The following is a 25,026-nucleotide window of genomic DNA, read 5'->3' as shown; positions in this document are numbered from 1 at the left end:
GATACATATTAGTATGCAATCACAAGAATAAACTACACTTTAAAATATATAAAAATATAATTACTGTAATATTACTGTGCAGTCTTGGGGAGCATAAAAAAATCTAAGCTTTTTGGAAGTTAATGTCTAATATGTTAAGACTGTATATTATATATTAATCTATGTATTTGTCAGGTGATTTAATCATTTACCTTTTAAACTATTTAATTATTTATATTTGATCACTTCATTGTATTTTTCAGCACATATAATGTTCTATACAGGTACATCTTAAAACAATTTGAATATCGTGAAAAAGGTCAATATTTTTTGTCATTCATTTCAGAAAGGGAAACCCATATATTATATAGATTCATTACACAGAGTGAAATATTTCAAGCCTTTATTTCTTGAAATTTTGATGATTATGGCTTACAGATGAAAACACAAAATTCAGTGTCTCAGAAAATTAGAATATTACATAAGATCAATAAAAAAAAGGATATTTTAAACCGAAATGTCAGGCTTCTGAAAAGTATGTTCATTTCTATGTACTCAATACTTGGTTGGGCCTCCTTTTGCATGAATTACTGCATCAATGCGGTGAGGCATGGAGGCAATCAGCCTGTGGCACTGCTCAGGTGTAATGGAAGCCCAGGTTGCTTTGATATTACCATGTTTAATGGGGTTTAAGTAATGCAAAGCCTCTTGTGGGTATTTGCTTTCTCTCTCACTCTTAGAATTAATTAGCCATGTTAGCTTAGTCTGACAAATAGCGTGTGTGTACCTGCTGGCTTTTTGTAGATGGAGGGATACTGGCTGTCTGCCCCAGCTCTGTGAGGTCCAGCTCACTCGGGAGCAGAGTGGCAGTCGGGTCAGCAATGGTCTCTGTACTCTGTACTCCCAATGTGGCAGACTGGTTCTCTGCTTGCTTCTCCGCATGCTCCTCCACAACACTATTAAGAGCAAGAAAACAGTGGAGAGAGAAGGTGGGGAAAGAAAGTGACCTTAGTATATTGGCTACACATAAAAAACAAAAGTAATGCAAGTGACAAGCAAAACAAGCATTAAAAATGGTGCATCATGCATAGCATTTGGGAAAAAAATTTAATGGCAAACCAAACTGCCAAAAATGAAATGAGAAATGAAAAAAAAAAAAAAAAAAAAAAAAGAGCAAGAGAAGACGTAGCTTGATGTGCCTGAAGCAGCTCCGTTACTTGGTTAACCATTGGTTACCAAGTCACCTGATGCAACGCAAGTACTGGAGTTTACCGTAATCATGTAACCTGCCGTTTACCTGTTGCTCGGTACTCACCTGGTGAGTGTGGTGCCAAGGGACTGGCTGAAGGGGGGCACAGAGCCCACCTCACACTGACTGGCACTAGAGTTCTCTACAGGGGAATCAGGACGCGGAACGTCTAGTCCACTGAAGGAAAGAAATCAAATAGGGTTTACACCAAGAGAAAGGAAATAGAGAGGAATGGGAGAGGAATACTAATGGAGAGAGGGAGGGGGATAGAAAGGATAAGAGAGCAAGAGAGAGAAAGAGAGAAAGAAAGAAAGTAATCTGGCTCCACGTACTGAACATTTGTCCAGGGTTCTATAGAAGGTTCTTGAAGTACTGGTTTATTACATTTTAAATCGCAAAGTGATAATGTCTTTTTCGATCCTTGTTGAAATGGAAGATTCGTAAATGCTCCAAGTCAGGTGAAAACAAGTCATAGCGGACTACTAAAGAACGTGAGATCCACTGTGATGCAGTTGAAAAAAACGTCCAAAGTAGGTGCCTTCTGAAGTCCATGAAGTGATGACTGTATGCTTTAATGATTCAGTTTAAAAGTTTGGATGCAGAAATGGATCACAGAAATGACTCAATAAGAAAATAAGGTCCCACTTTATATTAGGTGGCCTTAACTACTGTGTACTTACATTTAAATTAATCATTTGATACAATGCACTTATTGTGTACATACATGTTTTTACATTGTACTTATATTTTTAAAAATACCTATTTGTAATTACATCTGTAATTAATTTCTGTAATTACATTTCTAATTACTCTGTTGACCCATCCCTTACACCTTAACCCACCCTTAAACCTACCCATACCACCAAACCTGTCCTTAACCTTACCCGTATCCCACCTCAACAGCAGCAAAAGTGTTTTAAAATACAATATGACCACAATAAGTACATTGTACTTATTTTCTGATGTAAGTACATGTAGTTAAGGCCACCTAATATAAAGTGTGACCGAAAATAAAATTAAATGAAAAAAAAAAAAAAAAAACAAATCAAACAAAAAGAATGATATGACAAACATTTAAAGTTCCCACCCTCTTCTCTCCCAAACGGCTGCGCTTGTACTCACCTGGAAGAGCTCTCAGAGGAGGTGACTGAGGTAGGTGAGGCTGACTCTGGGCTCTTCTGGAGTTCAGCTGGAGATGCAGATGGGTCTTCTCCGTGTGGGTCAGTCTGTGGGGGGGTTAAAGCAGCGGAGGGGTGGGCAGCCTGGTCCTCTGTGGCAGTGGTCTGTGGAGTTTCAGGGTCTAGCTGGGGCTGGGAGAGTGACGGTGCTATTTGGGGCTGTGTAAGTGTTGGTGGTTGAGCTGACTGTTGTTGGTCTGATTGTTGGGAGCTTTGGGGTTCTGGTTGCTGCTGCTCCTGTTGTTGTTGTTCTAGCTCAGGGAGAGCCGACTCAAGCGGAATCTGTGGCTCCTCCAACACTTCTTCCAAATTCACAGTCTACAATGACAGAAACACAGATAAAGATAATTAACAGTTAAGCAACAGAAGAAGGGTTTGCTATTAAAAAAATCTTGACTATGATTTGGTTGCAGACTTGAGCTGGAAGATCACAGCAATAGAGTCTAATTATGGCAGTCAATCCTATTAATTTTCTCCATAAGGGAGTTGATTTTAAACTGAAAAAAAGTTAAAGACAGACCCACTGTGAGCTACGAGGTTGTTAATCGACGGTACATGCTCTTGTTGAAGTCATCAGCCTGCATTATTTCAACGTATTTTTTAAAGGGATAGTTCACCCAAAAATTAACAATCTGTCATTAATTACTCACCCTCGTGTCGTTCCAAACCCGTAAGACCTTCGTTCATCTTCGGAACAAAAATTAAGATATTTTTGACGAAATCTGAGAGCTTTCAGACCCTGCATAGACAGCAACGCAACTACCATGTTCAAGGCCAAAGAAACATAGTAAGAACATCATTAAAATAGTAAACGTGTGTCGAAGACTGACACGGAAGAGAAATAGTTGAATAAGGTCTTTCTTGATTTCTTTGTGCACAAAAAGTATTCTCGTAGCTTTATAAAATTAAGTTTGAATCACTGATGTCGCATGGACTATTTTAACAATGTCCTTACTACGTTTCTGGGCCTTCAACGTTTCAGTTATGTTGCTGTCTAGGGAGGGTCAGAAAGCTCTCGGATTTTGTAAAAAAAATCTAAATTTTTGTTCCGAAGATGAACGAAGGTCTTATGGTTTTGAACGATATGAAGGTGAGCTATTAATGACAGAATTTCCATTTTTTTATTGAAATTTCCTTTTAAATAATCATGTTTAACAGAGTACATGGTGAAAAGTTACATAACCCATGATTATGCAAAAAAATCTCCTTGAATCAGTGAATTGTATTAAGCAAATAGCATCAAAAGAGCTTTTCAGTGCCCACCTACTCCCGTGAAGCACTGCGAAGGAGTCGGTCTCCCCAAGTTTTCAATCTACTTCAATATTTGTATAACATGCATATTTTCTAAATCTCTACAGAAAAATAGTTCTGGAACCAAAAGCAGGCAGGCACTGGATACTCTATGATGTTGTTCATAATGAACCAAAGGTTTATTACTTTTATGCAAAGAGTTTTAAAGGCAAAGAAAAGCTAGTCAACTGAAATAAACATAAGATGTCAAATGTGTACGTCACATCCAAGGTTGAGATATGTAATAAAAGAAAACGGATAAACGATTGTTGGATTGCAGTGGCACCTGTTTGTGCTTCTCTTCTTGCAGGGCGTCTTGTGAGTGCAATGATGTATCCTTTATTGCAGCTCTTTCTGTCTCCAGACCCACGTCGTACGATGACTGAGTGCGTGTCGCCCTTTCCTCTTCAACCTAAAAGAAAAAAACAATGTTACCTATGAGTAAAACATCTAAATAAAGAGCAAGATAGGGTTTCAAGGACAGTTTCTCAAATCATTTTTTGTCTTGTCCTTTTTGGAGCTTGACAGCCCCTGGTCACATGTACATATGCCATTTCATTGAGAGCAACGTGATCATTGTACAGAAAATCCGTTTGTGCTCCTCAGAGGGGTTTGGAATGACATGATTGAGGAGTGATTCTTTTAACAACAGATAAGTTGAAAGAACTGGCTTTGTTTCTATGAGGGTGGAAGAGACGTTTTTCAAGGGCAAACAGCTATCGTTCCACTTTGGCAGGAGCAAAGAGAAAACACTTTTGTGACTGCCGGAGGGGGAAAAAATGTGCTGAAGTGCAAAAAGTGTAAGTTTACAGACTCTCGCTTCAGCTGAACATTCGAATGCTTCTGTAACTTTAAAGATAGCATGTTAACACAAGCTAAACTGGGATTAATCAGTCAGCCACTAAGAAATATTGGACAACCAGAAGAATCCACACCCCATACAGCCTTAAATCTATAGGTTACACAAGAGGAGGAGGGTCTTTGTTGGGGCCCCTGTCTTCAAGTCCCTTTAGCCTGCTGAAAGACAGTGTCAACAACAGCCTGCACTTTGAATGAGGAACTATTGCACAACTTTAGGGGCTACTCAAACCTACACAACAGCCAAAGAATCTCTCTTCTCTAAAAGTCAAATTCTCATTTCACAAAATTCCATACTTTTCCAGACTCAAATTTCCAAACCTCTCAGTAGATTTTCAGGCCATATTTAACATAAATGGTTCTTAGAGCATTACTTTCAGCTTTATGTTTGGTATATAGTACAGTCATCTGTAAATATTTTATTTTCTCAGGGTTTTTTTCATTGATTTTCTCAAAGTAATAACATACAGAGTCCCTAAAAAAATAAAATAAATAAAAAAATACAGACTTTTACATGCACACAAGAAACTTTTTTGAGCCCTCAAGAAACTATTCACATGTGCATAGTAATGTTTTGCATGCTTACACATTACAATTTCTAGTTTTATAAAACCTATTTCCTTTGTGCATCACTGCCATCTTACTATGAATAAAACGAGAGCATGGATGCACATGAATTAACAGAGATCTACCTGCTCAAAATGTTGCTTTTCTTATGGTAGTACCTCTAATATCAAGGCCTGATGTCTAATTTAACACATCCTCTGTGGCGGCGGAGAAACCATGACACAAAATGGGCTGATGGCATAAAATTTGCCAAGTTCAAGGGTCTATAAAAAGACTGGTACTGTAAAAAAGTGTTTAAGATTTGGCTTTCATTGGGGCAGTATGCCATATTTCAAGACCTTAGGTAACGCATACTCTGTGGTGGCCAAGAAACCACATCGCGAAAAGGGCTGATGCCACAACAGGTGGCTCAGTGTGCATTGTCCTATATAAAAGTCTGTATATTTTTTATTTTTGCAAAGGTCCTTGAAGTTATGTAATACGGTGCTAAGAATATAGTGTGAAGAAACCCAAAATGCGTATAACCTGCATTTTGCATAATAAAAAAAGCGCAGCTTGAATTCATTCAGTCATATTTGGCAATCACTAAAGAGCTGCCATGAAACCTCACTTCTTGTACGATAAATTTATTTTCATTAAATTCTTAATTTTCTATTATAAAACCCTAAATAGGGTCTAAAGTCTGGAAACACAAAATTTTTTCCATACTCTTCTTTCATTTTTCCATAATTTTCCTGGAAAATAATTAAATCAAATTCCATACTTTTCCAAACCCAGTAGGAACCCTGAGAGTTAAATCTCACTGGTGTAAAGGACTCACGCTCACTGACCTAAAAGAAGAAGAGTTCAACTGCTAGCAAGTCAGTGATGCATTTAGTTAGTAACTGCGTGGAGTCCATGCGTTTCCACTGTTTCCACTGTTGGGCCAAAAGCGGGCGTGTTAGTGCGTGCCGTCGCGTTTACACTGTCACTTCCGGGACTTGATCGCGCCTCGTCGGTGCTTCCTCGGGGCCAACGGCCAGGTTTTTTGGCCCGACGTAAACCTTGGGCCAAAGCGGGCCAACTGGGGCTAGAGGAGTGGTTATGAACAAAGGCGGAGTTTCTCCGCGTCTGGAGTGCGTCAAAGTTAACAGCTATAACACCAGCATTAAAGACTTTTAAAATAATTTTAGCTTAAAACTCACGTTCAAACAGCAGCGAGTGCTTGAAAACTTCTGTTTGAGATCCGATGTGGATTATGATCACAGTACAAGGCAGAAACAAGCAATGCAAAAGACTACGCACGCTATCCATTACCATAGTAAACATGGTAAAAACGACCGCTTGAAGAAATAAAGCTCAATCAGGCTATCACAATTGTGTATTTATTTATTTAGTAACATTTTTATCTGTCATAAGTGTCGCCTCCAGACTTTAGCTCTGCGTATGTCATAAAAAATATAATAATGTTTTTTGTTCGGGAGCTCCCTCTTCTACTCGGGTCGTATTTTTGTTGGGAAAAAAAAGGTATTTGTGAAATAACGGTTCATACCGCTTTATTTCTGTGTGACTAATTTTCAATCCTGATTAATTCATCATGATCAATGTATCAATTATTATTGCAAAACATCGATGCTTTTGGAATGAAATCTTTAACAAAACATGCGAACAAACAGCCGCTTTTATTATGTTCGTTTTGTGATCACTCTAGTTCCAGTGACTTATTTCCTATTTGTTTTCTGATAACTTCTCTTTGTTGGTGAAATGATGGGGTTGCGTGACGTTGTTCCAGACAGGCATGTAAAGGGTGGGTTTTAGTAAAGCACAGCGGAGCTTCTGGCCCGACGGTGGAAACGCATCGTGATTTTGGGCTCGGTGCTACAGGTCAGAGGCTATCAGATGATCTCTTCCGGCCTGTTTAAAGCACTGGCCTGACAGTGGAAAAGCAGCTATTGTTTTTCCTTACCTTGTCGTCGGCCCCTGGTTGCTGCGTTGTATAACTGCTGTCATCCTGTGCAGGGAGTCCTGGGCTAGAGGAGATCTCTTCTGAACAATAAACATGATGACAAGAGAGCCTGCAACACACAGAGACAAACATAAGATTCCCGAACATGAAAATGAGTCATGTATATTTGGAAATGTACCAAATATACCATGTGATATAAAAACTCTTAACGCTCTTGTGAAATGGTAAGAGCTCATGATGACACTGCTCTCACATACACGCTCCACCATAGCAAATATGCACGGCTGAGATGCAAGATTATGCCTTTTTCTGTTGTGTACTCTGTTAACAGTAAATCCTCCAGCATGGTGAAATTTATTCTGACTAAAGCCATTTACATCAGAGTAGAGATGCACAATATTGGATTTTTGCCAATATGATATTTTTCAAGTCATTTTGGCCGATATCGATGCCGATATATTTCCTTTTGTTTAGAAACAACACCAAGTCTCTCCTGTGCAGAAATAAGTAAAATATTTTTCATTTTGGTTAGTTTTTAACAAGAACTTATTTATTAGAATTAAATAAAAAATAATGAAGGTTTTTTACATTGAAGTACATTGAAGCTTTAAAAATAACTATAAATAAACTATATAAATCAATCGCTGCATTTCCCTCCCAGAAAGATGCAGAGTTAACCCTAACATTTTATTTTAAGATTTAACATTTGTAGATGGTCTAAAACGAAAGAGTTGTAAAAATTCTGAAAATCTTTTAGAGCTCATGATTTGTTTAAAAAATAAAACATATTACACATTAATGAATAAATCAGTATATATAAAATTATTTAATTTATAAGGGTCATGTTTGGGATTTTTTTTGTTATGTAAGCTATAGCTTCTGACCTTTAAATTACTGCTTTATTTAATCAGTAACAGTCTAAATGTTATCTGTGTAGGCTATTTTACATTTAAATAGAAGTAGGCCAACAGCGTCCCCCTACAGATTAAAACTCCTTACCAAAAGGGCATTAGGACCTGGGGGAGGCTGCCGCTACTGTCACTGCACGTGCTATTACTGTTTACTCTATCACACACAGAACGCTTCATTCTGTAGGCGCTTTAACAGATTAAATGCAGCGATGATTAGATTCACTGATCTAGATGATTAGATTCACTGATCTAAATCAGTGAATCTAATCATCATTCAGACAAAACTTTGCTTAAATGAGTCACACTGTTGACGTGATCTAATCACTAGCACACCCTGAGCACATGTGAGTTAACCCATTCCCTGTTATCGGCAAGACATATCGGCATAATTTTTCATATCAGGCCGATGCGATATTTACATTTAAAGCCATTATCGGCCGATTCCGATATCAGTCCGATATTATCGTGCATCCCTACATCAGAGCTCTCGTGGAAATAGTTTCACCCAAACATATTGGCATGTTCCAATCACTCACGGTTTTACAGTCTAATGCTGTGCAAGCTTAGTTGAGAAATAATGTCTGATTGGCAAGGATTTCATGTCAGTCAGGTCAACAACAGAGGTGAGGAATTTATGTTCGGATTAGTGATGTGCAAAACCACAGATTTTCAGACTATTTGGGGGGGTTCTCTGATGAATTTGACTGCTTTAGGGTCCACACAATACTTTTTAAAGAAGTGTCAGGATTGCAGACCATTGTAATTCTATAACGTTGATTTCAATGATAAGGTAGTGTGCTGACAGTCTAACAACTCAGGCCTTTGTACAATACTTTTATAAAAACATCATCCTTAATTGTACTAGCAATTATGAGTCATAATTTATTCAATGTATTTTTTGGCCATAAGGAAATTGTGACTGGAAAATACTGAGCAGGATTCAAACTTGCATGGCCTACATAAGCACTAAGGCTCAATGCATCAGAGCATGTGTTCAAGAATTTAATTCATTTGTGCTTGGCTAACTATTTCCTCACTCTTCACTAGGTTGAGAAATTAACTGCATGAATGAAACGGCCAGTTAATCATTACACAGATTTCATGTGGCAAAACACAATTGTAGAGACACATAAAAAAAGGCCTATGAAGGCCTATTCTGTGAAGTGGAAAACACAACATTTCCTGTACAACATGAAATGTCACAGAATTTTGTTAAATTCCAAACAAAAAATTGACAGAAATATATTACTATTGTTAAATGTATTCTCAGAGTAATAAAAATAACAGTAGTACAACTTAATAAAAAAAGGAATATCACACAATCAAAATATTTTTTCATGTTTTAATTTATACTGTAATCCTCAAAAACTTGTTTTATTTAGTTTGATTATATTTTTAAAATTATTGATGTTTTATGAATTTGATTGCCATAGTTTGATGATACAAATTTGTATTAAAATCATAAAACACAGAAACCAGAAAAAATTATACAGGAATTGGGGGCAAAAAAGTTATTTGGATGAAATAAAAGATTGCACAGGGCCCTATTATTGTTAAAATTTTAATAAATTATTACACTGCTAAAGTTGTATAAATTTAATTAGACATTAGATTGATTTTGGTTTATGTAGCCTATTGAACTTGAATTAAAATGTAACCATTAAAAAAAATAAAGAAAAAAAATTTGAAAGCAGAATTTGATCAATTAAATTTACATTGCCCTACATAGCATTTCTATTCTGCGTTTAGCTTTCAGCTGCATTTAGCGAAGTTTATGCCACCTTGCAACACTTACACAGTCTGTTCAGTCCCGAAAACATGCCATGTTTGGAAATGAATGCACACTGCACTGACAGCAGTATCTAAAATGAATATTAACTGACACTCTGCACCAAACTGATCAATTAATCATATATTCAATAGTCATCTCCTCCTAATCCTACCAGTTTAATTTTATCCACCAGCGCAGATCCTATGTCCTATGCATCTGCCCTCCAAAGAAAGCTGTCAGATGACTTGGAGAATGAACAACAGCTGGGGCTTGTCATTATACACACTCTCTGTCTCACTCTCGTTTCAGATGGTAACAGAGTAAATTGAGAGCGTCACCTTGACTAGATTTAGGAGTCAGGAGAACCTGTACACATGCAGGCTCATGTTAGCACACTGTCAGCACCTCATTCAACGTTGGGCATTAACCACTGTCAAGTGATTCCTCTGATGGGACGCTTCTTATTATCAGGCCTTGTAATTAGGGGTTTACTTGAGGAAAGCAATGGGCAAATCACAGCAGTAAAGACACACCCACTTTAAGACATAATAAAACAAGTTTACAATAAAGAAAAATTGCAAAAAGAGCCATAAATTACCTATTGTAAAATTATAAGACAACAGAGGAAATGGATTCTATATGTTATGACTGATGCATATGGATCTGAGCTAATGATTAATGGGTCAAACCTTGAACACACACAAACCCACAAAGATATAGCATCCATATAGGTGTCAGTGGTGAGTTATTGAGCAACAATGTATATGCCTGGGGGTCAAATGCCTCAAAACAATAATGTCAGGGACGTCACATACATATTGATAAACTAGACATTTGCCTAGGGCAGCAGCTTAGTGAGGATGGCAAAAGAAATCTAGACAGAGAGAAAGAAAAATGCACATTTACACTGGAATTATCCGTTTCAAAATACTTTTTTGCAGTATGTAATAAGTCTCAAGTGTCCCCAGAATGCGTCTGAAGTTTCAGCTCAAAATACCCCACAGTACATTTATTATACCATTTTTAAAATGTCTATTTTGAGTGGAAGCAGAAACGGGCTGTTTTCGTGTATGTCTCTTTAAATGCAAATAAGCTGCTGCTCGCCGCCCCCTTTTCCAGAATAGGGCTGTGCCTTTACAGCTTGTTCCTCAGATACTCTGCTAAAAACATCTGTTTGGTTTTGATTATCCAACACACTGAAATCAAGAGTTTTAAACCGAATTAGTTTAAACGGTTATGTCTGTGAAGGTAAACAGCTGGGAAAGAAATCGCATGTTAATATTACATCTGTGTGGGAGCACAAAAACTAAAATTTACCAAAATAAGGTATTCAGAGAGTCATGTAATAAATATTTATCGAAAAGTTGAACCGTATTTAAAATACAACTTAGACGCAGCAAGAATTAAATGTCCATTCCAGCTCATCTGTAGATGACATGAGCAGAAGCATCAGATGTCATCAGCTGCTGTTAAGCCCAAAGCACAACGTCCAGTGCTTATTGTGTCTCGCCTTGATTCTTTCCACTTTTCTCATATGTACTGGTAGTAAAAAAAACTTGAATGTAGGTCAAACGGAATGATTCATCAGGGTGGAATTGTGTCAAAAATAACATCACAAACAGATGAATGAGATCAAAACCTACTAACATTTAAAACTTAGACACATACGATATGATGCCAATTTTGAATCAAGTGCTAGTAGTCAATTATCGTTTTACCACACCACAGCAAAAAACATCAGACATGTCATGACAAGAAAACAGGTCAAACCCTTACAGTAAAAAGAGAGGGAGAAAAAGATGTTTATATTAGCTTCCCAAAAAGGGTCATTGAGCTCATGCATGTTGGCTTTTGGCCCTCTCCAGTTTAAAATATTGTCCTTTTCTGATGTTAATAACAGCCTTCCGAGTCTCAAGTGATGCTGAGTGCGTTAAATAACCACAAACAAAGAGCAGAGCGGCTATGGGGGGAAATAAATGTGCATATTTAGATATTTCCGTTGTTGAGAAGCAGCATGACACAGGAGGCCGTGTGGCCCACAAGCACATCAGAGCTACTGTTGCTCTTCCATTGGACAGGAAGCTTATGGGAACTCAGTGGGAGAATATCATCTCACATTTAGCTCTTATTTATAAGAGCACTTACAGGGAAGCACAGCAGCGGGGATCGAGCAGACATAAGAGCTGATGTTGATGACAACAGCAGGACTAGGGCACTGTTCTATTCATCAAAAAATCCTGAAGATGTGTAACGGTTTCGACATTAATGATAATAATAATAATAATAATAAACAACATTTCTTGAGCAACAAATCAGCATGTTAGAATGATTTCTGAAGGATCATGTGACACTGAAGACTGCAGTAATGATGCTGAAAATTCAGCTTTGCATCACAGGAATAAATGACATTTTAAAATACATTAAAACAGAAAATATTTTTTACTTTGTAATAATAATAATTCACATTGTTGATAAAAAAAAATGCAGCCTTGATGCAGCCTTCAGAAAACATTTTAACAAATAAAATAATCTTACCACATTTAAACTTCTGAACAGAATTGTGCCTGTTTTTAATACTAGGTTAGGCTAGTTTTTGTCCTCACAGAAGAATCATTGACAAATCAGCCATTTTGGTGGCTGACTTCTTGCTTAATTTCCCATTACATCAAACAAATATCACATGTACATCAAACATTTCATTGTCACCCTTAGGACAAGATATGGGAAAATATACCAAACTAGTTCATGTACAAACACATTTTTCTTTTGTTGAACCAAAAGATCGGTTTTATACCCTTCTCAGAAATCAGCTGAAACTGCTACAGATTCACATAAACAGTCTCAGTGGGTACCATCAACGTATTTAGCTTCTGTTTAGCTGTGCATTTGTTGAATGAGCACTGTGCTACGTCTGAACTGACTGAACTGTATTTTATGTATAATCATTTTGATTTCTAACTATTCTAAATTATTTTTTTATAAGTATTTTAAACATTTTTAAATTTGGATTGGGATGTGCTTTGATGGATTGTGGTGATCGGAGCAAGATATCGATGGAAAGGCTGCTGTAGTCAGTCTGATTGGAAGAAGTTAACGACGGAAATTTCTACAACCAAGTGCAAGAAAGAAGACCTGGAAGATACGAAGATCCCCGAAGCCGATTGGCCTCGCCCGGTTCTCGGTTCCCAACGATAAGTTCAGGCAGGTTGCTGTGGTGGGTTTAGGAACAACCCAGGGCCGGCGTCCTTGAAGGATGGCAGGAAAGGATGGTGCAGGAACTTGTAATGATTAAATTCCCGCCGCTCACCAGATGGCACCTCAACAGGGAGAGATGATGCCACCACGCTGGCCACTCATCATGCGCAATATACTATCGATGGCGCTATAGTGCGAAAAAGGTATCGGACCTAAATACTACTTAGTTGTAGTCATAGCATTTAGGCGCTTGAGACTCTCAAGCATCTATATGCGTGTTAGTATGGAAGACGAGCTGCCTTAAAACTCGGAAAGTCGCACCCCCACGGGCCTGTCCCAGGGACGGCCCGTCTTGCCAAGGGAGGGTGTGGCCAAACTTCTGTGTTTTTATTGTTGTGATTACTTTATGATTATTTTACTTCCTTTTATGTAAAGCACTTTGAATTACCATTGTGTTTGAAATGTGCTATATAAATAATCTTGCCTTGCCTTATTATGTTGATGGTTTCAGTGCCATTCATGTTTATCTGAACCAGTTCATGGCCGTAGACTCCCAATCACCTCACTTCACTATCCAAATAAGAAGCCAAAACATAAAAAGAAACACTCAATCTGAGATGCAATGCAAACAATCAATAATCACAACCCAGCAGTCATTGTGGACCATCTCAGCACTACATGAAGGTTTGTCCAAACAAGTGAGGGAAATAGCAACGCAGGACAGACGGGACAGATCTTTTCGTTTTGTGGAGGTGCTTATTCTCTCAGCCTATCTGGATGAGTAGATTTAGGAAAGCCAGGCGCCCAGCAAAATCCCCCAAACATTTCCTGTTAGATTTAGCCCTATTCTGCATACCAGAACAGACCAGGAACCACAACTGTACAACAATCCTAAACAACAATGCCATTAAACTTCACATCATCTACCAGGGAATGTCATTAAATGAGCTAAAGCAAACATTTAATTCATGCTATAGTCAAAACTGACTAGGGCAAATACAAGAGAAACAGAGAGCACCTGGTCTTGTGCAAAGTGTACATAAATAATTACTGATGAATGCTCATGCAAATACTGTGGTTGCTTTTTATGGCTGATGGAAGTGGCACGTTGTTTATGCAGCCACTATTTACCAAAGATAAAAGTGTTCATATATCCGTCTAACATGGTTATAAAACTTTAATTAGGTAAATTAGGTAAGAGGAAAAAATTGGCATTTGCTCTAAATTGATGCTTGAACCCAGACTGTTGCTTCCTTTACACTTCCTTAATATCAAGATATAAATATATCAGTTTCATCAATAGCATCAATGCAGTGCAATGCCTTCTCCTGGCAAAGGCATTAGCAATCATTTTCAGCAGCACACTTCGTGCACACTAGAGTAAACAGCAGAGAGCTGGCAGAATCTGTGGTGAAATAAGGCAAATAAGCGATTGTGAAAAATATTTTTTGGCTATTCAGGTGTGTCGCCTCTGTACAAAACCCTGAAATCCCAATGACACATCAAGTGAAGAAATCGTTAAAGGGATATACATGATCCTACATGAACAAAGGCAGAAATCATTAAGTGAGTTTTTAAATGAAAAAACCTCCTGTGTGCTGTCGGGCATTTGTCACAGTTCTCACCGGAGTGGCTGCGAATGGTCGCTGCTCTAAACTGTGGCTACCGTGTGAACAGGGCTTTCTTTATATAACATTGTGCCTTCAGGCCAAACTCTTTTGAATGGGTCTAAAATTAGGCAACAAGAGAAAGTCTCAAGACACATCTTGTGATCTTGGTCTGGTTGAAAAAGGGAATATTGGCTGATAAATGAGATGTAGAATCCAAAAGTGTTTTAAAGTAAAATTTTTAATCATCCTCTGGTGTCACACACCAGTAAACCAATTTAGCACCCATATGAATACCTCCACAAAGACACTACAATTGACTAGGGATGCGCACACACACACACACACATTAGATTTCGGGATGATACCAATAAGACTATTATTTTCATGTGCTGATGCCCGATAGATGACTAACATTAGACATCTTATACCATTTTTTCTAAATAAATAAAAAATAAAGCATTCAAAACTCAATAGCTTTAAACGCTACAATTAAGGAACCACATCACTATAATGTACAATATGAAAAAAATATTTTTAGAGATTTGCTTACAATTACATTTAAGTGTTTGTATAAAGATTAAATTTAAGATATATATATGATATCATAGCTATTTGACCGATATATGACCGGTGACCTCATCCAATCACATCACCAGGTGAGTTTCAAAGGTTATTTTTCATGCAACGTTATATTTAAAATGATACACAACCAAATGACTGCATTCTGAATGGGCAAATGCTTGATGACGAAGAGAAATCCATATCAGTTTGTTTTGCATTCGTTGAGTGGACTTTGACATGCCTATGTGGCACAGGAACGGAGCATCTGGCACATTAAAAGGAAAAAAAAAAACAGCATCTGGTTCACAGTGAAAACAGGGTGACTGGACACTAAATGTCAATACAAATGCTAATTTTTGCAGTGTGCCCTGCCACATAAAATACACAAGCACATACTCCTAAACTCAGAATGCAAGGAGACTAATAATCTCAGGCAGGATGAGCCAGCAGGACAATAACATGAATGTGATGATCACAGCCAGAGATTTCTTCAAACAGTATGAACAGTCTCTTATAAACGAGGGGGGATGGTCTGAATGATGGTAAATGGTGAAATTATAAATAATAAGTTAAATGATGGGAGGGAAATCGGAGATTCAACAGCTTCAGATGTGCACAGAGCGACGTGGCTGGGGGAGGAACAGATGAACAGGCTTGCAGAGCACGCAGCCAGAGCTCTCCCAAAAAGTAGGCCAATGCTGTGGCTAGAATAAAGCATTCTGCCACAGAGCAAACGCCAGAGCAGAAGATACCTGAGCCCTCTTGAGCTGACAGGGCTGGAAACGAAGTCATTGAAAGTCTGAGGATTTATACCCCTGCATCTCTCCCCTTCTCACCCAACATCTCGAGAATAGAATGAATCTGAATGTAATGAAGTCATGAATCAGGCTATCAATCCACAGGCGCTGACACATATGCTGCTATTAAAATCCCAGAGGCTTCGGAGGTGATGATAAACTTCACTGAAATGACTGACGTGCTGTTTGATGTATGTGCGGGAATCAGTGTAAGAGGTGTCATCTATTCTAGTTGAACAGCTTAACAGATGAGGACTAGAGATGCACAGATATATAAATTCTGCTTGATATGGTAAGGCAATTATTTTTATGTTATGGGCGCTAAATAAATGGTCGATATTCAGATAATAATATTATTAAAACTATTAATGAAATATATTAAGCTAAATCAACTAAGAATCCAATAAGGCTGACCTAGAAAAGTTCATATAAAAAAAAGTTAATAAAAACAAAGTTCATGGGCATTTTATTATATTTGAATATGCATATTGATTTTTCTAGTTATGCTGCTCTAGAATATTTTACTGGGTAGAAATGAGAAATGAGTTCTTTCAGTAACAACTGCAAAAGTCATGGCCACCTTAAATACTGTTGTGAACAATGGGATCAAAAAGGTCGAGAACCACTGCTTTAAATGCTAAAAGTGAATGTGCAATATTATGAACATGGAGAACTAAATATATATCTACCATACACTGAAAAATGGCTGTAATTATCTGACAATAACCCATATGATGTATTTTCTGTCCCTTGAGAAGTCACATTGGAAACAGAAAATACTCATCCCTATAAAGAAAGAGACATGTTAGTCGCAAATAATGACCACCTGCGGACTGTTGTGGGAGAGTGCTAAGGATTGTGGGAACCTAAGGGGGTGCCATTCATTAAACTGAGAAGCACACTAAGTGAAATAAAGGCTGAAGTTTCAAGAAGCCAGAGTGAATCATAAGTTTTAGGCATTCAAGCAGTTAATGCAACCTGACCGTTGCAGCAGACACGTCACAGAGCACAGGCTTATTCAGGCCCGAATAAAAACACTAGCACTGGATCTCATCATGCATGTAGAGTCACTGCAGCATCACGTCTTCCACTCGCATGACGGCAGCTGAGTCAGCACAGCAGAATTGGTGAACTATGTTTATCCAAGATTGGGCAGGGTTTCTGTGCTTTGTTGCAAAGCATATAGGTTTTCATGCTAGCCTTGTTTCCAATAAGATGAACCCTTAGTTGATGCAAGAAGTATGGTGTGACAACACAAGAGCACAGTATCTAAATCCCATCTCAAAATGAGATTCAGGATAAGCCCAACAATAATGGCATGACCATAAAAAATAAACCTGATCATCATATGCCTTTCCGCGTTTAGGTGAAGAGTTATTCTGTCCCTTTTTTGCTTATTAAAAAAAAAAAATTGTTAGAAACAAACAAACTAAAAAAAAAAAAAAAGAAACCATCAACCATATTCACAATGCACTTTGACATTAAACAGAAGACAATATATCACCAATGTCATTTAACCATTGTCCTTCTTTCTCTCAAATATCAAATATCTATTTTTGTCCTGCCACATCCTTGATCAGCACACAGGATCTGATCAGCGTTTCATAACTCAGCTACAGGAAACTCAACACCACAGCTCAACATGTTGACATAAGACTTACAATAGGCATACAGACCATAAATGTGACCTTGTGAGCAGGCAATATGGCCCTGTCCCAAATGGGACACTTGCAGTGCAGTGGACTTACAAGCCAAAAAAATATTTAACATGATGCCACAAACAAGCAGATTTTAGTGCATTTTAAAATGAACTGATTTTAAAAAGTCATTACACTTACTATTGTTTATAACATGTACAGAAATACAGTATTGTATAATTTTTTCATACACTTTCACAAAGAGCAAGTAAAATTGATGGTCACTGAGGATGCACTTAGTCATTTGCTTGTAAACTGTAATCTATATCCTGGTTTTAATGCCACCAGGTATTGACAGAAGCTCACTGAACATATTCTGCACACTGTAAGCAACCTACTGAGAGCAGAGTATAAGGTCTAAACGTTTACAATGGAAACAAATACAATTAAACAAACTTAATTAAGCAGACCAACAATTTTATTCAAAGTATGAATGTTACAACTCTCCAAGGCAATTGATTTAAAAACATTAAAATAAATGACTTGGAAAGACTCCAAAGAGCAATAAGTATTAGCTGCAGGATTAAGGAACAAATATTAGGAAAGAAAACAGAAGGCTGAAAGCAGGATCAGTGGCTTTAGGGAATGTTGGAATTGGGAATGCAGTTAATCTGCAGGAAGACGATCAGTCAGAGGAAAAGTGTGTGAGTTAATGAGACAACTTTACAGCTTGGCAAACCAATATACAGGCATTAAACATTTAGATCACTTAAAGCCTGAACTACCACTGGTCCACTGCGCATGTATTCTTTAATGGACTCATAAAGCTAGCCACTCACTTTAACTTTTTATGACCTTTCAGCAGGTCTCTATAATTTATATTTTTGATGCCTATTTGCTTATTGAATTGTAGCGGGTGTATAAATGTAAACGTGTGTTTAACGCCTGCAAATCATCATGGGTTGGTTATTCTGCTTTCTTTACGATTAGTGCAAAATGTCCTAGTACACAATCTGAGGAGAGGGTGGAGAATGCCTGTATGTGTAGGATAGAAAGAAACAGACAATGTGCCATGTGCTTGACGAAGACTACCACAACTATCATAAACCTAGAAGTAGCTAGACTGATAAAAAACAACAAGGCTATGACAGATAGAAGGTCAGTCCATTGAGTCCATCCAAAATATTATACTGCTTTATACCTAGCTTGTGTTGTATATACAGTCAGGTCCATAAATATTGGGACATCGACACAATTCTAACGTTTTTGGCTCTATACACCACCACAATGGATTTCAAATGAAACGAACAAGATGTGCTTTAACTGCAGACTGTCAGCTTTAATTTGAGGGTATTTACATCCAAATCAGGTGAACGGTGTAGGAATTACAACAGTTTGCATATGTGCCTCCCACTTGTTAAGGGACCAAAAGTAATGGGACAGAATAATAATCATAAATCAAACTTTCACTTTTTAATACCTGGTTGCAAATCCTTTGCAGTTAATTACAACCTGAAGTCTGGAACGCATAGACATCACCAGACGCTGGGTTTCATCCCTGGTGATGCTCTGCTAGGCCTCTACTGCAACCGTCTTCAGTTCCTGCTTGTTCTTGGGGCATTTTCCCTTCAGTTTTGTCTTCAGCAAGTGAAATGCATGCTCAATCGGATTCAGGTCAGGTGATTTACTTGGCCATTGCATAACAGTCCACTTCTTTCCCTTCAAAAACTCTTTGGTTGCTTTTGCAGTATGCTTTGGGTCATTGTCCATCTGGACTGTGAAGCGCCGTCCAGTGAGTTCTGAAGCATTTGGCTGAATATGAGCAGATAATATTGCCCGAAACACTTCAGAATTCATCCTGCTGCTTTTGTCAGCAGTCACATCATCAATAAATACAAGAGAACCAGTTCCACTGGCAGCCATACATGCCCACGCCATGACACTACCACCACCATGCTTCACTGATGAGGTGGTATGCTTCGGATCATGAGCAGTTCCTTTCCTTCTCCATACTCTTCTCTTCCCATCACTCTGGTACAAGTTGATCTTGGTCTCATCTGTCCATAGGATGTTGTTCCAGAACTGTGAAGGCTTTTTTAGATGTCGTTTGGCAAACTCTAATCTGGCCTTCCTACATCTTGTGGTGAACCCTCTGTATTCACTCTGGTGAAGTCTTCTCTTGATTGTTGACTTTGACACACATACACCTACCTCCTGGAGAGTGTTCTTGATCTGGCTAACTGTTGTGAAAGGTGTTTTCTTCAGCAGGGAAAGAATTCTTCGGTCATCCACCACAGTTGTTTTCCGTGGTCTTCCGGGTCTTTTGGTGTTGTTGAGCTCACCGGTGCGTTCCTTCTTTTTAAGAATGTTCCAAACAGTTGTTTTGGCCACGCCTAATGTTTTTGCTATCTCTCTGATGGGTTTGTTTTGTTTTTTCAGCCTAATGATGGCTTGCTTCACTGATAGTGACAGCTCTTTGGATCTCATCTTGACAGTTGACAGCAACAGATTCCAAATGCAAATAGCACACTTGAAATGAACTCTGGACCTTTTATCTGCTCATTGTAATTGGGATAATGAGGGAATAACACACACCTGGCCATGGAACAGCAGAGAAGCCAATTGTCCCATTACTTTTGGTCCCTTAACAAGTGGGAGGCACATATGCAAACTGTTGTAATTCCTACACCGTTCACCTGATTTGGATGTAAATACCCTCAAATTAAAGCTGACAGTCTGCAGTTAAAGCACATCTTGTTTGTTTCATTTGAAATCCATTGTGGTGGTGTATAGAGCCAAAAATGTTAGAATTGTGTCGATGTCCCAATATTTATGGACCTGACTGTATATTAAAAAGGTGCAAAATTTTAGCCCCACGGAAAAATAAATCCATTGTCCAGTTCCACCGACTATGGTCGATGTGCCATTTTATATTACATATAATGTTTGGTTTGCCAGAACTATGTTGCTGTTTTTTCCCACACAGTGGACTGCAAGTCTGCAAAATATCACTCTTCAAAATACCAAAACACTAAAGTATCCCACAAATCTCTCTCGAATATGGAAAACTAAACTGAAACTTTTGTTTCATTGCTTATGCTTACCAAAAATACCCTGTTCTGTTCTCTCTTCCTATCATTTGATTACAGAGCAGGTGCTGGGTTTTAATTCAGAGAAGAGAAGGAAACATTGGTATTAAAGTTGACATGGCTCCAGGGAAGATTTAGGGACAGCCTCTGTCTGGCTCGGTCCACTCATCCGCTTGTTTCCCAAGCGACGAGTTCAGACGTGTTCCTACGCTTGACAGGATCTAACCTAACTGCTTACACAGGCAGTGAGACAGAAAGAGAGATACAAAGACTGCGAGAGAAGATACAATAATGGACCTGTCTGGCTCTGGAAAAGAAAACCAAATGAGTGAAGGCAAAATAAAAGAGAGCCAGTCTGAGTGCCAGCAAAATGTGTTTGTCCACGTCCATGAAAACACAGTTTAATTAAACATAACCCAATTTTCCTTCCCCGCCTCTTGAGCCAAAGATTTAAAGCAAATTAATGCATTCGATACAGGATTAGTTTATTTCATTCTAATTAAGTGTTTGTCCTCACATTTTTCACCAATGAATCCCTAAAATCTGTATTAAAGCCAAGGTGCCTTAGAATGCATTGATACAGTATTTTAATTGTTCTCTGATATCTACATAGAAGGTATGTGGCTTAGGTAAGGGCAAAAAATCTCAAGAAACAGTTTTACATGTCCATTTACAACCCTAAGCTTTCTCCCTAGAATAAAACGGTCTGTTATTGGCTTATCTGGCAGGGTCATGAATAATAATGTTGAGCTCTATGCTCTTATTCGCTGTTTCACAGTGCGGCTCATTTCAGTAACTCGCAGCAAGAAGGAAACACAGGGAGGAAAATATATATATTTAAATACTTTCTCTCGCAGTTATATCGTCGGGTAATTATACTGTATATAAAATGCGGGCATCAGGGAGCCGTTATTAATATGCTAGGCATTGAAACTGCTTTTGAACAATCGGTCGATCACGTTATAGTTTCACATTCAAGATACGCGATCGCACAAACTATGTTTATACTATGGAGCGGCAGTACTTACCAAACATTTTACAAGATTAGATGCTTGTCAGTGGTGCTCAGGATCTGTAAATCATTCAGCATCACCCTCAGTCATCTCTCCTTACTCTGTTTATGTGGTAAGTGAAATCTTATGTACTGTAATGTGACAGGCTAAAGCTAGCAACTAACCATGTCCCTTTAGTGGCTCGTGTTATTTTAGTAGAACGCGTTATTTGCTTTCCGTGCCTTTCTGAATAAAGACACCAACCCATCCCTGCACTTCACATCCCTGCACAGCCTGGAACATAACCTTTATTTCCATGATCTGCCATTGTCGCTGTTGTCCTTGCTCGTTTATTTACAATACCTGCAGAACTTCTGATGGTTCGGCTGGAGGCTGGCCTAGAACAAGGGCGGGTTTATGCAAATGTCGGGGGCGTAGTGATCCCAACTGTTGCGTCACAGTCGGTGTTATGTTCTGATTCGCCTGTTTTTCAGTGGTCTTATTTTTACTTAACGAGATTTACATAAGGAGGAAACAATGGTGTTTGAGGCTCACGGTATGTCCTTTCCATGTACAGAACTCTTATTATTTAACTATGCCAAAGTAAAGACAGTTTTTCATTCTATGGCACCTTTAAATTACACACATTTCACACAATGCACAGTGTCTTCTTTTCCAGCTGTATTACAATACAAAAATGTGTTATTTACAATTAGCTAGTACAAAAGATATAAACATTACAGATTGTGTTAATTCCCTGGATAAGACATTAAGAACTTTGAAGAAAAGACAACTCGTAGTTAAAAAAACAAAACAAACAAAAAAAACAATCACCCATGGCGTGGGCATCAACAAGACAAGGAAGTGAGAATCTGTAAATGGAAAATAAGTGTACGTGACACCATGAGGAAAAATGGCATGTTTACAACAGCAAACAGGGCTGTTTAACTTAGGAATATTAAGTAAACATATTCACAAAACCTCATCCAGCATTGCTGAAACAAAGTAAATGAAAGTTCGGTCACATTATGTGTCGCTCAATGCTGAACTTGATATAACATATATAACCTAGCAATCTGTGTAATAACCAGTGTGCAGTAATAATAATAATAATAATAATCAGGGCTCACAAAATCGCTAGCCCGACATCCTGGGGCTATTGCGTTTTCCAGTCGGGCTACCAAAATGCATCACTGCCCTGCCTGACGGACTACCTTAAATAGGCCTACAGGGCTCCCGCGGGTCCTTAAAACTCTCAATTTAGCTGTATAAGATTTAAGGCCATAAAAAGTTTTAAATACGTTAAATGGTATAAGAAAAGTTCTATAACCAGTCCTTAATTCTAATATCAAGAGGTCTTACAATTGGGGACGGGAAGACAAGAATCGCGATACAGCTGGATTAAACTTCAAAAGGCAATGATGTCGTTGAATAAATATGAGCGCTGAACATTTCAAAGGCAAAACACAGCGCAGATGTCTTTGTGTGAATAGGCCTGACACGAAAACAACTTTTTGTTGTGCGATATATTGCCCCAGAAATAATTGCGATAAGCGATAGTCATTTTAAAGACCATTTTATGCCACTGAATATATAATCATAATGTAACAGCATAATAATGCAAGAAGGCCTACACACTTCCAAATGACAACAAATTAAAATTAAGAATATTTAGATCATGGAATTTAAGTATCAAAATATTAGAGACCTTAAAAAATTTGAATAAATAGTAAATAAACATTTTCTAACAAAAAGTGAAAAAAAGACAAATGCACAAAGAACTTGTATGGAGATTTTTCCATCTACAGATTTTCCCTGACCTTTTCTCTGTAAATTAAGGGTGCACACTATTGCTGAAAAACACAATCCCTACTTAGCAGTATGCTCAAAGACAAGACCAAGACCCTAAACAAGACCATATCTGCAGATGAAACTTTTTTTGTAGAAACATTTTTTAAATTTGAACTAGCACCTCATGACTACACCACGTAATGTACGAGAAGCTGCAAAAAACACAGGCGCAAGTGGAATGTACAAAACATGGTGACATTTACGATATATTGAGTCACCAAAAATTATTGAGGTCATGTACATATATTGCGAGATAAGTCGATATATTGATTATTGCGACAGGCCTATATGTGAATGTGTGTCTGAAGGGAACCGTGTGTCCTCAAAAATGTGTCATTTCATTTTCATTTCATCTTGCCTATAAAATGCCTGATAAAGCAGCATATATGAGTGAGTGTGAATTCTAAAAATCTAAACAATTAAGACAGTAATATTTAGGTTTTCAATTAATATATTATGTTTGACTTGTCCCTTTTCATAAAAATGGTTTAAAAGCTGAAATGCCTTTTTATAAGATTTTTTTTTGTGTGTGAGAAAACTTGTATCTAAACTGTAAATCATGTCATTTTATGGCTTAAAATGTTACCATAGACATAGTCCAACCCCACTCACACAGCGTTCATTTTACTTGTGCAGCTCTCAAAAAGGTTCATAAATTGCCTTAAATTGATTTTTTAAAATTCTGCAGATACCCTGTAAATAGTAAAATATAAGCCTTTACAGGAAGGCTTTCCTGTAGCTCAAATGGTAGAGCATGGCGCTAGCAATGCCAAGGTCATGGGTTCGATTCCCAGGGAAAGCAAGAGCTGATAAAATGTAAAAACTGTAACTTGAAGGCAATGTAAGTCGCTTTGGATAAAAGCGTCTGCTAAATGCATAAATGTAATGTAAATTTAATATTTGTTGATATTTGTGTATTGAAAATGTTTTTGATTGACATTTAGACTTATCTGGTTTTCTATATTTATAAAAAAAAAAATTTTAAAAAAAGGTATTTTTTATTTGGGCTAGTTCAATTTTTGGGCTACCAAAATCTGAAGAGTATAGCTGCCCGAAGGGCTACCAGGGATTTTGAAATTGTGCGAGCATAGAATAGAAATAGAAAGGGTGAATTATCATTCAAAAATACTGGGCACACAGTTCATTGATTCATATTAATAACAAATTAGGTTTAACAACAAATTCTACTGTTTAAATTAGCGATGTGCTGAATCAACATACAGCTTATGCTGTCGCAATTCATTATGAATGGTTCCTTCATCATTAAGCAAGCAGAACCTATGGCACAATTCAAAAAGGAAGCTAGTTCCTCAGAGCAGTTGAACACTAGGGATTGACACATGCTGTGACACGGTACATTTCTCTTGAAATTCTAGGACTGAGAAATTCCGAGGAACCACAAAACGTTCCAGTGAAAATACCAGGCAAGCAAGACAAAGAGGTGCCTTCTTGAATGAAGATAAGAAATCCAAATCCAAAAGGACAACCTTCTTTTTTTTCCTGAAAAAACACTTCTGACACAGGAAGGGATCTTTGTCCTTGCATA

General features: G+C 37.8%; 1 protein-coding gene across 2 annotated transcripts in view; it reads right to left on the bottom strand.

Moving 5' to 3' along the window:
• The window catches only part of LOC306879990 (SUN domain-containing ossification factor-like), a 69,041-nt gene that overhangs the window by 29,098 nt on the left and 14,917 nt on the right, over window positions 1–25,026 (bottom strand). For both annotated transcript variants that reach the window (XM_079433237.1, XM_079433238.1), the window contains exons 2-6: window positions 7,067–7,175; window positions 3,983–4,108; window positions 2,351–2,724; window positions 1,295–1,405; window positions 767–935 (exon numbers count right to left, since the gene is read on the bottom strand). In XM_079433237.1, coding sequence (XP_079289363.1) covers window positions 767–935; window positions 1,295–1,405; window positions 2,351–2,724; window positions 3,983–4,108; window positions 7,067–7,175 — 889 coding nt within the window. The remainder of the gene's footprint in view (window positions 1–766; window positions 936–1,294; window positions 1,406–2,350; window positions 2,725–3,982; window positions 4,109–7,066; window positions 7,176–25,026) is intronic.

The sequence above is a fragment of the Barbus barbus genome (assembly GCF_936440315.1).
Source record: "Barbus barbus genome assembly, chromosome: 14".
In the NCBI taxonomy this organism is placed as follows: Eukaryota; Metazoa; Chordata; class Actinopteri; order Cypriniformes; family Cyprinidae; genus Barbus; species Barbus barbus.
Note: the sequence above shows the minus strand (reverse complement) of the source record. Positions and strands in the feature narration are given on the sequence as shown.